General features: G+C 46.3%; 1 protein-coding gene across 1 annotated transcript in view; it reads left to right on the top strand.

Annotated features, from left to right (window-relative positions):
- The window catches only part of LOC119148308 (collagen alpha-1(VII) chain-like), a 98,730-nt gene that overhangs the window by 25,911 nt on the left and 58,032 nt on the right, over positions 1–14,787 (top strand). The window contains exons 23-37 of the mRNA XM_037388284.1: positions 1,331–1,474; positions 1,794–1,984; positions 2,461–2,592; positions 3,759–3,833; positions 4,115–4,195; positions 4,308–4,334; positions 5,369–5,413; positions 6,148–6,216; positions 6,333–6,428; positions 7,102–7,128; positions 7,295–7,348; positions 8,711–8,782; positions 9,382–9,441; positions 9,641–9,676; positions 13,726–13,761. Of these exons, the coding sequence (XP_037244181.1) occupies positions 1,331–1,474; positions 1,794–1,984; positions 2,461–2,592; positions 3,759–3,833; positions 4,115–4,195; positions 4,308–4,334; positions 5,369–5,413; positions 6,148–6,216; positions 6,333–6,428; positions 7,102–7,128; positions 7,295–7,348; positions 8,711–8,782; positions 9,382–9,441; positions 9,641–9,676; positions 13,726–13,761 (1,145 nt within the window). The remainder of the gene's footprint in view (positions 1–1,330; positions 1,475–1,793; positions 1,985–2,460; positions 2,593–3,758; positions 3,834–4,114; positions 4,196–4,307; positions 4,335–5,368; positions 5,414–6,147; positions 6,217–6,332; positions 6,429–7,101; positions 7,129–7,294; positions 7,349–8,710; positions 8,783–9,381; positions 9,442–9,640; positions 9,677–13,725; positions 13,762–14,787) is intronic.

Genomic DNA, 14,787 nt, shown 5'->3' with positions numbered 1-14,787 from the left:
TTGGTTAGAAAGCTATCATAGAATCATTTAGGTTGAAAAAGACCTTTAAGATCATCAATTCCAACCATTAACCCAGCACTGCCAAGTCCACCAGAAAACCATGAAGTGCATCTATGCTCTGGCCCAAAGTTCTTTAAAATTTGAGAACAGAGGATCCAATTTAGTTTTATTTCCAGGAATGGTCTTTCCAACTAGCCTGATGTCCTTTATCCTTGTCTTAGTTTTACTACTGGGTTTCTCTCCATTATTTTATAGCCTTGCCTGCACTGGAGAGAGGTTTTTATACATGGCTTGGAGACAAAGCCCATAAGCGTTAGGCAAGCATAGTTGATGCTGAAGCATCCTTATTGCCCACTGTATGCACATTTTAGTCAGCAAATTCCAAAGGTTATTGCCTTGTTACCCTGACAACAAAACAATGTGCCGCGTCCTATTTTCATGGTGTGTCATCACATAATGTCCTTTGTTCACCTGTGTTGTACACATAGCACAGCTCTTCATTAGCTTAGCATCTCAGAAGTTCAGACGTTTTTGTCTTATGTAGTTAAAAAGCTCAGAGACAGACAGCGCTCTCCACCTGCTCGTTCCCAGCAGGACAGTAGGGTATACCTGGTTCCCTGAAGGTACATGAGCAGTAATGTTAAATTGAAAGTAGTTAGTTTTAACTTTTCTAATTTTAAATGGCCCAGTTAACATCTTCCCACCAGTCCACATAAAGGGAAGCTTTGGGGCACCCATGTATGTTAACTGAAGGCTTATATACCTCATCTGGCTCAGTGGTATTGTCAGGAACACAGAAAAACGGGGCTGATCAAGATACAGGAATTCTGATGGGACTGGTTAGGGAAAGCAGACAGGAAACTGGTCAGGCTGCAAATTCCTAGGTAACCTTACCTCTACTCCTTTTCATTGAGATTGTGTCAATAGAGACATTTTACCCCTCATGGGAGTCTTTCCATACTGTTTGGGGGCTTCTTAACCATTTCAGTTTGGGGAGAGTTCTTTGTGAAGCTTTCCACTCGTTCAAAAGAAATTTGAAAATGGGAATTCCATGGATTCCTAGAGCATAGGAAAAATGCTTCGAATCTCCTGAATATGATTTTTTTTCCTTTCCAAAACTACCTCCTGAATTCAGCCTGAACCATTTCAGCCAACCTGATTTACTGCTGTCTTCCCTCAGAAGACATTGCCCTATGATAGGGGCTGCTATCCATCAATGGGACCACACTGAATGTCCTTTTTCCTCCATCTGTGGAAGGAGATCCACAATGCCCAGCTGCAGACCTAATACTTGGGCAGATTTATGCCGTGTGTCTCCATGTTTACTCAGGTCGTGGTATAGCCTACATGCTAAAGGAGTTATTTCAGTCCTCCAGAGGGATGAGATCAGATTTCCCTCACATGATGGTGCTTGTGACTGATGGACGATCCCAGGATGACGTGTTGCCACCAGCCAGAGTGGCCCATGCTTTGGGTAAGAGTTGTCCTGTTGCATTTCCCTGAAACCTTGGTTCTTCATGAATTTCCAGGGGGTTGAGAGTGGTACATTATGTAATGTGTACACTTGGAGTGCATTGTTGGCTTTCTGCCCTCCTTTATCCTCTCTTCTTTCTATTCCTAGCTTGAGTGTCTTGGTTTGCTATAACTCACACTTGCTGCTTCAGCTGAGTTCTCACATAGCTACTGAAGTACCTGATCCCAGAAGAGGTTATTAGCAGGAAGATTGTGATGAGGTGTTTGGAATCTCTGATCTCAAACGTTTTTGCTTCTGTTGAGTGAGCGATGTATTTCAGGGATCCGCGTCATTGCTGTGGGTGTCTCAGGAGCTGACCCCACTGAGCTCAACAGCATCTTGCTGCAGCAGAACCTCCAGAACGTTTTCTATATCAGAACATTCGACGACTTCCCAGAAATCCTCCGAGAGATGATAGAAGTCATTTGTTCTGATCCTCAGGCTTCAGGGGCCCAGCTGCCATTGGGAGAGGTGAGCCAGTTCATAGATCTTTGAATATAAGCCAGCTTGCTTGGTGTGTGTTGTGCAAAAGCGCAATCTTCTTCCCTGAGCAAAGTTTCAAAGGTTTAGGACACTGGGTCCAATCCTGACCTCACTTACTGTCCAACCCTAGAGATAAGGAACAAAATCTTTGAAATCAAAGGAGTGGAACTGGGGAATCCAGAATACAGGATTGAAAGTTTTGTTGCATAAGGCCATTGCGGGGGCAGAGCACTTGGATGTATTATAAATGTATTGCCCCCTTCTAACTCTAGTTGATGGGTCATTGCTATGAATGTGAGCTTGTCTGCAGAGTATCTCCAACAGTGATATTTTATGGCTGTTTCAATGAAAAGATGGGTGATAGAAAAGTGCAGTGACCTCTTGACACCTGTTGAAGGCTGGTGTTTGATGTCTGGTTCCAAAACTTGAAGGATCACTGATCTAAGCCAAACTCTATGCTGTAGGGTACCCGACATGAAGCTGACAAGCAATTGCCATTTGGTGACACGGAGAGCAAGCCACACATGCCTGATACGTCATCAGCTGAACCACATACCCAAAAAGAAGAGGATGCTTGTGATCCCTGGTGTTTAAAGGTAAGAATTAGTTCACTGTGTCTTGGGGGTTTATATTTCAAAGAGACGATGATTACTGGTCTGATCAGGTCACTTCTCATCCCTGTGTGGTGTGCAGTGGAGTTATATCAGTGTCAAGACTTTTAACTCTGGGAACCATGTCCATGTTTGGGAAGGACATCCTAGAAGCTGCCATTTCAGCATGGGAAATGCAGCAGCCTCCTGTGCTCCTTCCCAGCAAACCAATGAAATTCAGGTTTTCCATAAATCCTGCTTCATATCTGCCAGCTCCATGCAGACATCACAGGTGTCCTGTGGCATCTCAGCTCTATGCTCCATGTGAGCCACTGAACAGACCAACAAGTTGCTGCTGCTCCTTACTTCAGAAATAAAATGTCAGGGGGCAAATCTACCCACTCCTCATACCAAGCAGGAAGCCAGAGGACATGAAGAACAGTAGGACAGCCCCAGAGCCCATGTGCTGGTCTAGTGAGTTAACTGATGTGGCTGTAGCCAGCAAAACTGAACAGTGTATGTTAGCTTCACTGGAGAAAATTAGGGTCTCTGTAGTAGCTGGTGGACAGGTAGTCAGTGTGGTGATCAGTCTGGTCATGATTCAGTTCAAAGGTAGGTGTCCACACTGGCAGCATAGCTCAGATGGTGATGTTTGTGCTGTAGCAGTCTAAAATGGGGTGAGGTAACTGCTGTCTGTGGACAGTTGAATTAGGGTCTTTATTTCGTGCCTCCCAAACTCCTTTCCACAGTTTCTCCGATGGGGGAGAACAATTGTATTGACACTACCCTAAAGCCTTGCAGATATGTAACCAAGAATATTTAGAGTCTGTCTGAGCCAGAAAGCTCCTGAACTATAGATGACATGGGCCAAGACTTTTTGAGGCATCAATATATTCCCTGACTGCATTTTGTCCTCACACAATGCTGTGTTCTCCATCCTGTTTTCCCAATTTCAGTGCAAGCTTGAGACAAAAGAAATAACGGATGACCTCCAAGGGACTTTAAATTGTCTAATGATATGAACAGGTCTCCTGGATGATCGACTTTGCTTCTTCCTTTTGTTGCATAAGCCAAGGAGCATGCTAGTCTGTATTTTGTGGTCACTCTGGTTTGAGTTTATTTGCCATCCTTTGGTGGATAATAATCTCTTCCATTTTCCTTCTCCTTTCAAGAACTTCAGAGGCTCACTGGCTCGCAGAGGCTATGACTCATACAGCTTTCCTACAAAGGGAGAGAAAGGAGAGCGGGTGAGTCCACCAGCATGAATCATCCACTTGATTAATATGCAACTAAATAATTAGGAAGAGATCTAGCAAAGAATCATCTTCAGGTCTTTTATGTTGGTGTTCTGATATATCCCACTCCATGCTGGCTTTGAAAATCGGGCAAAAGAGAACTAATGTGTGCGTGTGCACAGTGGCAGTTGGGGATTCTCTCAAGTGGTACAGAAAGCTAGTGCTGCATGAAGCTGTTTGGATTTGGAGGTCTGGGGCCATAACCTGCGTGCTGTTACTTTCCATGTATTTAGGGTCTACCTGGGAAGGACGGCATTCCTGGGCTGCCAGGCAGACCGGGGCGCACAGGTCCTCCTGGTCCCCCTGGACTCATGGTATGTGTTTGTTTTAACAAACTTTGTCAAAGTGCTGCTTAAGAGAAGAGTGAGCCTGTCTCTCAAATATCTCTTGTTTCTCTCTCCCCGCCCCCCCCTCCCCATTTTGCAGGGTCTCCCTGGCATCCAAGGTGGTGTTGTAAGTATTTTCAATGCAGCAAAGATAATCAGTACAGTGGGACCCTAAAGCTTTGCTTTTCAAGCCTTTCAAAGGCCAATTGTGCTGAGCAGAACAGGAAGCCCAAGTGACCCATTTTGCCTTTATGAGGGGCTGTTGATGTCACCAAATAGCTCTAAAGAGTCTTCCTTCTGGTCAGAGAACTGGCAAATAATGCGACACAACATGGGCACATTTCTAACCAAGTAACTCTCAGTGAACCAGAGCTGTCCAGAAAAAGACTGTGAACTCTTCCTTCAGCTATATATGTATCAGTCCTACTGCATAATCACCAGCAGCAACATTTGCTCACAGACTTCCTATACACAACATGCAACATTTCATAACATTGCCTGGAAAACATGCATCTTGCCAGGCCAGCCAAACCTTGTATGCCCTTGTGTTTGCTGTACTAATTGCTCTACACTGTTGATGTCATTGATGGTGGCACAGCTTTGCACGCTAGATCAGAAGTCACAAAATGTACCTCCTCTGCTTTTACCTGGGCTCTATTAGTAGGAAAATGACCGTATTTGACCAGATAAATCCCCCTTGGCCCTGAGAGCTGTATTGAGAAGGTACACATACCAAGGTGCCCAGGTCATTTGAGATGCCCTAGGATTTCCAAGGCAACCATCAAGGGCTGATAAAATATGGGTCTTGAAGAACACTTGTGAAGTAAGAGCTGGAGGTCAGGGAGGTATCAGAAAGCATCACAAATGGCACAAGACACCAGTGTATGTGTAATTGAACTAAGTCCCTGACCTCTGTTGGCTGCAACATGGTGTAAAAAGCCAGCTCTTGTGCAGAAGCAACATTTCAGTGGCACCATCTTGAACTTAACTCCATCTTTTGGGCTTGGTTCAGGTCCCATCTTCCAGCTGATGCTCCCCTCGATATTGGGACAAAAACCTATTTTCATGACCACTTTAAGAATGAATGAGATTTCAGATTTTATTAGAGACAGGTCTGTGGTCTTGTGGGTGCTTTGCTGCAAGGTTTATTTTTCATTCCAGGGATCTCCTGGCTATCCAGGACCAGTGGGGCCAAAAGGAGACAGAGTGAGTTTCATTCCTGGGTTTCACTGGGAGAAAGCTTTTGTATTGCTCTGATCTTTAATTTCTAAGCATTTGCACAGTGACCTTTGGTGAATATGAACTTCTGAGCTACACATAACTAGTGCCACACTGCTAGTCTTCAGCCTGGGGAGTGGTCCTTCAGCTTTGCTAGAAGGAATCTAATGTGTTTATGGAGAAAAGTTCTCAGTCCTTATCACAGGCCCTTGGCACATATCAGTTGGTTATTTGCAGAAGGAGGTAGCACTTAGTTGGATCATTCTGCCTTTCTGAGTTTCCACTATGAACAAGCTTGTTTGAATACATTTAAGACACAAAAAGGTAAGGCTTCAAGATCAGTTGTGGGCAGATCCCAGGAACCATTCTATTGTCCTTCCTTCATCCCCCAATGCCCGTTCCTCCCCCTTCCTTGCATCCACCTAAGTCGTCTGTATGGCTAAAGATCAGGGAACAGATCCTGCTGAAAGCCAACCCTTTTTCCCCTGATTAATTTTCTTCCATGACAGTAAGCAAAGCTCATGGATATGGCCATGTGGTTTCTGATACCTGAAAAAGAGTTGCAGCAAGCAGGTGGTTTGGGTTTGCGGTGCAGGGAGGAGCTGTTTGCTTTTAAAGTTACTTACACTGATCCTGAAATTGCTCCTAAGTCATGAAACTGCCAGTCTGCACCCAGACCTCCCAGCGCAGCTGAGTGTGTCCCCTGCTCCCTTTGTGCACAGGGCGAACCAGGCTATGTGCTGGGAGGAGTGGAGGTGATTCCTGGCCAAACTGGGCAGCCTGGTCCCACTGTGAGTATCATACCCCACGTATGGTGGACCCTTCAGCCTCTCAAGGGCTGGTAGAGAGGTGAAGGGAACTGGGAGAGAGCCCACATCACTCCCTTTCCTGGTTTTCATTGTTGCAGGGACAGAAAGGGCAGCCGGGCGTTCCTGGGGTAGCAGGACCACCCGGTTTACCAGGTTTACCAGGGCCACAGGGGCCACCAGGGATCTCCATCAAGGTAAGCATGGTTATTTGAAGCATGGTTCTGTGATATACCACAGAAAGAGGAGACCCGGCATAGTCCACGGTCTCTGGATGCTCTTCATTCTGGGGCCCTGGGAGCACACATCTTCTCTCCATCATGGGATTCTCCCATTGAGGCATAGAAGGAGGCAGTCTGCAAAATGTTCCTGTCATCAGGGGCCCTGCTTTTCAATGCAGTGGGAACAGGTGATTGAAAAGGTTACAGTCAGCCTTGTCTGACATGGGAGTAGGTTCAGTGGCCTCTAAGACTTTTCCAGCTCCAGGTCCCTAGGAGGGCTGTTCAGCAGCTAGAGTGAAATTCACAGGATCACTTGTGCTGTACACAGGCAAAACTGGACTGATGGTTCTCACCAAATGTCTCCTTGCATTGTGGGTAGGTCAAAAAGTCTCAGCAGACATCAAGAGACCTAAATCCCCCTCCTCTACCCTAAGGTGGGGGGGGTTGACACCAGATATTTCGGGCTGAGGTGCCTGGAGCATGCAAGATAGCAGACACCTCTACTAAAGCTCTGTCTTCCCTTGGGGGTGGGAGTTTTGGTCCTCTGGGCTTTTCAGCCTGCAGGAGCTTTTTGCTGGGACTAGGTTTAGAGAGGACCCTTTCTCTAATTACCACCCTATGGTAACTCTCCTTGTCCTTTGTGTTTCAGGGTGAACCAGGGGATTCAGGTATCAGGGTAAGTACCTGAGATTGGCTTTCACTTTTGCATGTGATGAGAAGCCTTTTTTTATTTTTATTTCTAAGCTGCCCAATAGCTCTGGTTTCCCTACTTACCAGATGTCCATCAAGACCCATAAAGGTCTGCTGGGACATGCAGTAAGACTTCCCTGTGCTTCATGCAGGGCCCTCGTGGAAGGAATGGCCTCAAGGGTGACAGAGGAGGCATGGGAGAGCCGGTGAGTGGTCCACCAATGGCCAGTTGCTGAGGAAGAGCTTCTGGCCATGGTGGGAATGGGCCATTGGCCTTGAGATGCCTTCTGCCACATGGACTGGGTGTAGAGGGACAATGTCTACTGCCAGTTCTCATCAGCCACCACTTTGGGATGCCTCACTCTGTTGACAAGGGTAGGCAGATTAAACAGGGCCAATTAAGCATTTCTCACTTTGTCAGCTTCATTCTGTTGACCTGTCACTCAGGAATTGCCACAAGGAAAATGTTAAAAGGCCATCAAAGACACGGGATAACAGCCATTCATTTTGCCAAAAGCAAGGGCATGCCTCTACCTCATGGCATGGAGCAAAGCTGTGAGAAGTGCGTCCATCATGGTGCTTGCCCTGATGATAAACCCTCTGGCGTAGTCAGTTATGTTGGCAGGTGATAGTAAATGTCACCTCATGAAGACTACTCCAAAGCAACAGTGATTCACCCTTGAGACCCCTCTGTCTCCTTCACCCATGGAGCAGCTGAGTGCAACCCTTCTTCTTCCCACATCCCACTCCCCTGGTCCCAGGAGGACAGAGAACAACTGGGGCAGGTCCAGGGGAGGGCAAGAAGGTGGATCAAAAAGTGTGGGACAGTAAACAGGCTGAGCTGGAAGCAGATTCAAAGCAAAGAGCCACTTCTTCATAAAAGTCCCACAAGGGTGTTTGGGGTGTAGGAATTTTGAGTTCAAGGGGAGATAAGAGAAGAAAAAAATGTCCATGGGGGACTACTAGGAATAAAAGAATCCAAGCTGGGTTTGGGAAGTCCCTGCATTACAAATGGCTCAAACCTGAAAGATTACTGAGAGACTATATGCATGCCCTGTTCTTGCATCCTTCCCAAGGTGCCTGTTACTGTCCTTTATGATACATGGGCTTTTTTTTTTTTTTGTTACCTTTGCCATACTGTAAAGTTATATCCCACAGACCAGCCATTTCCATATGTCAGTCTTCACCATTTCTACACCAGCAAGCATTACTATGGTCACCTTTTCACAGCAACACAGCCATGAAGAGCCACTGCAGAAAACAGCCACTGCCAGATCGACATGGGTACCCAGGCTTTTTCTTCCCATGTAACAAGCAAACACATCTTTACTTTCTCTTCCTGAGTAAAGCCAGTGATTCATATCTTATTTGTGGGTGAAAAGGAAATTTGGGAATACATAGGTATCTCTATAAATCCTCAGTTGCAAAGCAGCTGTTAAGATAGGCACATCAGGATATATATTCCTCTGCTTGGGTTTCTACAGATTTAAAAATAGAACTTTTCTTTAGTACGATGGGTAACAAACAGTTTGAAAGAAAAAGAATTGATGATGTATCTTACTTTTCAGGGGAAACCTGGCTTGCCAGGCCCTGTAGGGCTACATGGTGTTCCTGGACTGCCTGGACCAAGGGGAGAAAAGGTCATTACTCTCACATCAGATGCTTGTGGAATCCATCAGTCCAAGGGGGAGCTGAGAACAGCTGAGAGAAAGTAATAGCAGGATAGACATGTGGGGAGATACTTCAGGATCTCCCACCATTCCCCTTCACTCCCTGCTTGTCTGGGTTTGATTTTCTGCATGGTAGAATAGATGCTTCATCTCCATCCAAGTCCATTTTTCCTCACAGTCCTCTTGTTTCTACCCAGCAGAAGGTCTCCTCTGCAGTTCCTGCTGGTGAGAGCAATGTTTCCTCCCAAATACGGCTCGAGCCCTGCATGCTCCCTGTCCCTTGGATAGGGCTGCTTCATTGAACCCCCCACCCTGCTTCTAATGGCCACTGAAAACACCTACAGACCCTTGTTTGTAATTGTCTCGTCCAAGTTGTTGTTTGTACCTTGCTTGAAGGTTACTGATCAGACATATGTCTCAGCCAAATGTTTACACAGCAAATCCCTCCCTTCCTGCTTTGCAGGGTGGCTAAGAGTAGATCTCTGAAGCAGATATCCAGGTGGGACATGTCATGCTCTGCATCTTTGAGGACCAGGTTCCCTGAGTGCAATGCTCTGCTTACCTTGCAGGGAATGGCAGGAACTGGCATTCCCGGCACTGCTGGCTTGAAAGGCGAAGAAGGAGAGCAGGTAGGATGGCAATTTTGTGTTGAGATTTGCAGCTAAAATCTCCTTGGAGGGTTCAGTGTCTCCAGACACTCCTCCAATACCTGCCATCGTGGTTTTCCCTGGAGGGCACATCCTATGGTTACAACTGGAAAGGGTGAGAGAAGGGAAGACACTGGGTTTTAAAGTCTGAGCTTTCACTGTTTCTTCTGGTTTTTTCAAGGGGGTGATGGGACCTCCAGGAGCACCAGGACCAAAGGTGGGTACTGAAATGCTGAACCTGAGTCCCTGTGCCTGGTACTCGGATGCCAAGGAAAGCATCTAGCTCTAACCATCACCATAGGCTGTGGAAATGTTGACCTCTTACTCAAAAGCAATGAAAGGGAATAATTTTACACATCAGCAGCCACTGGCCTGTGGAAGTCATTCCTGCAGGGTGCTGCAGAGACCAAGAATGGTAGCAAGTTGTGATATTCTAATAAAATAATAAAAGGCATTTTTCTGGCCAGTGAGACTCTGCAGAACTGTAGAAGTTCACATTAGATGTGTTTTGAGAGGAAGATGTAAGGAACAGATTGTCTCATATGTGCATTTTGGACACCTTCCTCTGAACCTTCCAGACCCACATTCACTCCTAAGTTCCCAGCAGAGAAAGACCAGCCCTGTGAGAGGTGACACAGCCCATCCTGAAGTTTAACTTTTCTTCTGAAAATGCCCATCTTTCTGTTGGGGGAGAAGGAAACCTTGACTTGACCAATTCTCTCACCTTGCTTAGGAGCCTGGGGTCAGTGGTGGGGAACAGTTTTGGCCTCTTGGTGCTGCCAGAGGAAAGGAACCAGACAAATGTAGCTCCAGTCCAAATCTGGCAACTCTGCAATGAACCCAGGGAAGATGATGGATGGCAAGGACTAGTCGGGAAGGGACTCATGGCAGACAGGAAGATTTTCTTGCATACTGCTGCATGCCTCCCAGCTCTCACTACTCTTGGAGATGTGGGAGTTCAACTCCAGGTTCTCCATGTGACAAAATACCTGGGAAGCTGCAAGTGCAGGAGGAATCAGCTGATCTTGACATATACAGGGATGACTGCTGTAGGAGGACGAGACTTTCTCCTAAGCCAGGAGAAATGCCTCTCAATTCAGGTTTGAGTGGATGTTTGCCTCTTCCTGAAGTACCTGGCTTGAGCTCATGTTGAAGTTTGACACCAGAGAAAGGCTCAGGAAGTCTGAATTTTCCCTGGTATGGGGAGTGCCAGGTGTGGGTTTAGGTGGTAAGGAAACTCAGCATGGTCCCAAGTTGTTACAGCTCTTGGAGGAGCAACCACTTAGGATTGGGTTGTATGGCCCTCTGCATACCCTCTTCTGCAGGTAACTCAGGATATACTCTTTGAGTTAACTACTGAAGGCCAAATGGATCTGCGTCACTGATTTATTTCATGTCTGTTAAAGCTCAAAAAATGTCCATGTTGAGCCCAAAATAAATTATTTTCATACTTCAAATAGATAGAAAATGAAGGAAAAATTAATATCAAAGGAAACATTTCATTCAGCATGAAACAAAGTAGTTTGCTTCCCTTTACAGTGGTGCTTTTTAATTTCATAAAATAAAAAAGGATCTTAAATCTGTAAAGTCTTTGCAAATGTAACAGCAGGTTTGCTGCTTATGTCTTGCTCTTCACGAGAGAAAAGACCTCCTTGACTTGCCCAGTCTTGATACACACGAATATGGGTCTGTGGGTGGGTGTTTCACGGACTGCTGATGCAAAGCAATGGGGAGAAAGAGCAAAATCTGGCGGGGTGCTTACTGGTGAGGTGACTGTTGATGTTTATGAGCTCTTTCTGAGTTGACAGCAGAAGGTGCAGGAGGCAATCACAGCTGCTCATTTTCATTTAGAGTGAACCAGGACCACATAGGGAAGAAGAATTGATTGGGCCAAGGGTGTGCCTCCAAATTAATCAAATCACAACAAAGTTTTAAAAATTAAGATTAAAAAAAAAAGTAAATGTAGAACCCATAGTAACTGGGCCCTCGACCAACATCTCACTTTGCTATCTTGGTTACGCTCAGCCTCTGAGCTAAGCCTGGACCTACCCTGCAACCCCTGACCTGCGCATTATCTATGCTGTAAACCCTCAATTTTTTCCAGAAGACTGTCTCATCTTCAGTTCTCAAGCTCCTTGGGAGGAAAGAGTCTGATCAAGCTCAGGATAGTCCATCTATATATATAGTAATGTATATATATTGTATTATAGAATCATAGAATGATAGGATGGTTTAGGTTGGATTGGACCTTAAAGACCATCTAGTTCCAGCCCCCTGCCAGGGGCAGGGACACCTTCCACTAGACCAGGTTGCTCCAAGCCCCATCCAACCTGGCCTTGAACACTTCCAGGGATGAGGCATCCACAGCTTCTCTGGGCAACCTGTGCAGTGCCTCACCACCCTCACAGTGAAGAATTTCTTCCTAATATCTAATCTAGCTCTGTCCTCTTTTACTTTAAAACCATTCCCCCTTGTCCTGTCACTACAAGCCCTACTAAAAAGTCTGTCCCCATCTCTCTTATAAGCCCCCTTTAGGTACTGGAAGGCCGCCCTAAGGTCTTCCTGGAGCCTTCTCTCCTCCAGGCTGAACAGCCCCAGCTCTACCAGCCTGTCTGCCTAGGAGAGGTGCTCCAGCCCCCTGATCATCTTTGTGGCCTCTTCTGGACTTGCTCCAACAGGTCCGTGTCCTTCTTATGCTGGGGACCCCAGAGCAGACACAGCGCTGCAGGTGGGGTCTCACCAGAGCAGAGCAGAGGGGGAGAATCCCCTCCCTGGACCTGCTGACCACGCTGCTTTTGGTGCAGCCCTGGGTTTGGTTGGCTTGCTGGGCTGCAAGTGCACATTGACAGGTTACATTGAGCTTCTCATATGTAGTTCATATATATATATAAATATTTATATATGTTATATAGCAGATTATTGTGGTAGAACTATATAGTAACTATATTTAATTTTATAAAAATATGCAATTTAATATTAGGCATTATAAAAAAAGTATGTATAGTAATATGTTTGATTATACAAGATAGCAATATATTATATATACTATACTGGTAATTAATATGCAATATACAATATCTATCAATTCATGGACTACATATATAACACGCTATGTGCCATATATGAAATACATGTAAAAAAATGTATTTTTTTTACTTGCTTTCCTCCCTGCTTTCACAATCTCCAGTGGAGGAAACGTGCTTAGCAGGCTCTTCTGCAGTGTGCAAACCTCCAGGCTCGTCCTGCCCTGCCAGTGGATCCTTGTCTTAACTAAAGCATCTTCTGTTTTCCAGGGTAACAAAGGGCAAGGTGGTGATAAAGGGGAAAAGGTGAGACTGGCCAGCACTGAAGTGCAAAGTAGGAGGGGAAGAAGCACTGGCTCTGTTTTGGGGCTCAGGACAGAGCAGTTGAGGTATCTGACTGGAGATCCAGAGGGAGGGAATTTGAGGTCCCCCCCGAAGGCTTCTTCCAGTCTGGCCAGATGTAACTGGGCCACGTAGCTGCATGCCACGCCACCGTAACTTCAAGGTTCAGGAGCTTGCTGATGTTGAAGGTGCTGTCATGCATGGACTAGACTTTGCACAAATGGTAAATCTCTGGGACAGTCTGCAGCTAGCAAACACTGACAAACAAACTTTGAATACTCTTTGCTGGTCCATACTGAGTATTCACAGTTTGCTTTTATTGAGCTATCTTTCAGGTTTTGACAGCTCCCCCAGCTGCACTTGTTCTGCACATGTGTTTGATTATAACCTCAAAGATCAAAGAGACAGCAGCATTTTTGCTAAGAAAAGCTAGTGAAAAATGGAAATACGCTGTCAGTCTTCCTCGAGCCAGTGCACCTTGCAGGAGCAGCCCTGCAAGCACAGCGAGTGTGTGTACTTGCAGCTTCCAGCTCTGAGCAGAGACCTGGGGCTGGGGGTTAGGCAAAGCACTGACCTTGTCTGGTGGCTCCCATTCATCTCATAGCCGTCTCCATACCTTCTCTTGCTTGCAAAGGACCATCTTCAATAGCTTTTCCTGGGCTGAGAGCTTGCTGCTCTGCACTTCATCTCTGGTAGATGGCAACCAGGCATGTTCAAGATAAGCATGGGGATTTCCCTCTCTCACCCCATAACTGTCTGGCAGAGCTGTCTTGTAGTTAGTGAAAAATTGGGCTGAAAAGCTTTCTCCCTCCGTCTGGCTGAGAGCTTCTCGCTACAGCAGGGATTGAAAGTGCTGAATCTTTTTTCATTTTGGTGGAAATCCTCTTTTGATGTCTTGCAGGGACTCCCAGGACCTCCAGGGCAGAAGGGAGACCAAGTAAGTCGAACAGTAAGAGAGCAACATGTTTGACTAGCTCAGGTGAGAGTATCCCGGCTTTCCCCAACTTGTTCTATGTGTGCAGCTCTTGCAAGTACAGTTGAGTGTGTTTATGGGGAGGCTTACACAGAGGTGAAGCCAGCAGGGATGTACTTGAATGCTGTTTTGCTGTTGTGCTTCTGAGATGGGTTTTGAGCTGTTTTAAGGAATGGATAGGGGGAAAAAATGAGCAGAAATTTTTCTTTGCCCCAAATTGTTCATTTTACGTCCTTTTGCCTTGCAGGGGAACCCAGGATTCCCAGGTGCTCCAGCTATGGGGGTAACTATGAGTGGATTACAGCCCTTCTTGTCCTATAGCTATGCAGCATCACCACCAGTGGTGCCAGTAGACTGAGGACCAAGAGAGATGTGTCCCACTGAACTGCAAGAAAAACTAATGGACCTTTTCCCTGACCCTCCAGCCGACTATGTCTTCTGCTCCCTTGCTCCACTTCTTGTATTCCCAGCCCTGCAAGATAGTTGCCCACTGTCTCCTCAAAGGAGCTTCACTGCTGTGCAGGAAACATGAGAATAAAGCCTCCCCACCACTGAAGCCTTGTGCTCCAGGCCTGTCCCCGTGCTCAAGCTCCTCATTCATGATGGGGCTGCTCTGGTCCCTGCTGAAGCAGCATGTCCCTCTGCTGCTTCACATCTCTCTAAATGCTAGGGCAGCTCTACGGAGAAAACTTGGTGGCGGCCACCACTGCATGTCCCATGGCGTTGCTGCACATGGTGTGGGAGCAGCTGGAGATTGCATTAAGGACTAAGGCCCACCACCAGGACAGACTGATGTGTTATGGAGGATGCTTGAATGAGCAGAGACATTGCTGTCTGAAGGTCACCTTGGTGTGTGTTAGCAAAGGCTACAGCAGCTCTCTGCTAATAGTACCTTGCATGTGTGATCGTTCAGTTCCATACCTAGAGCCAAAACCTACAGAAGCTGATGGGATTCCTCACAAGCTTCACTGGGTTTGGGATTTGGCTTGT

The sequence above is a fragment of the Falco rusticolus genome, chromosome 5 (genome assembly GCF_015220075.1).
Source record: "Falco rusticolus isolate bFalRus1 chromosome 5, bFalRus1.pri, whole genome shotgun sequence".
Taxonomy (NCBI): Eukaryota; Metazoa; Chordata; class Aves; order Falconiformes; family Falconidae; genus Falco; species Falco rusticolus.
This window is presented reverse-complemented; position numbering and strand designations above follow the sequence as displayed.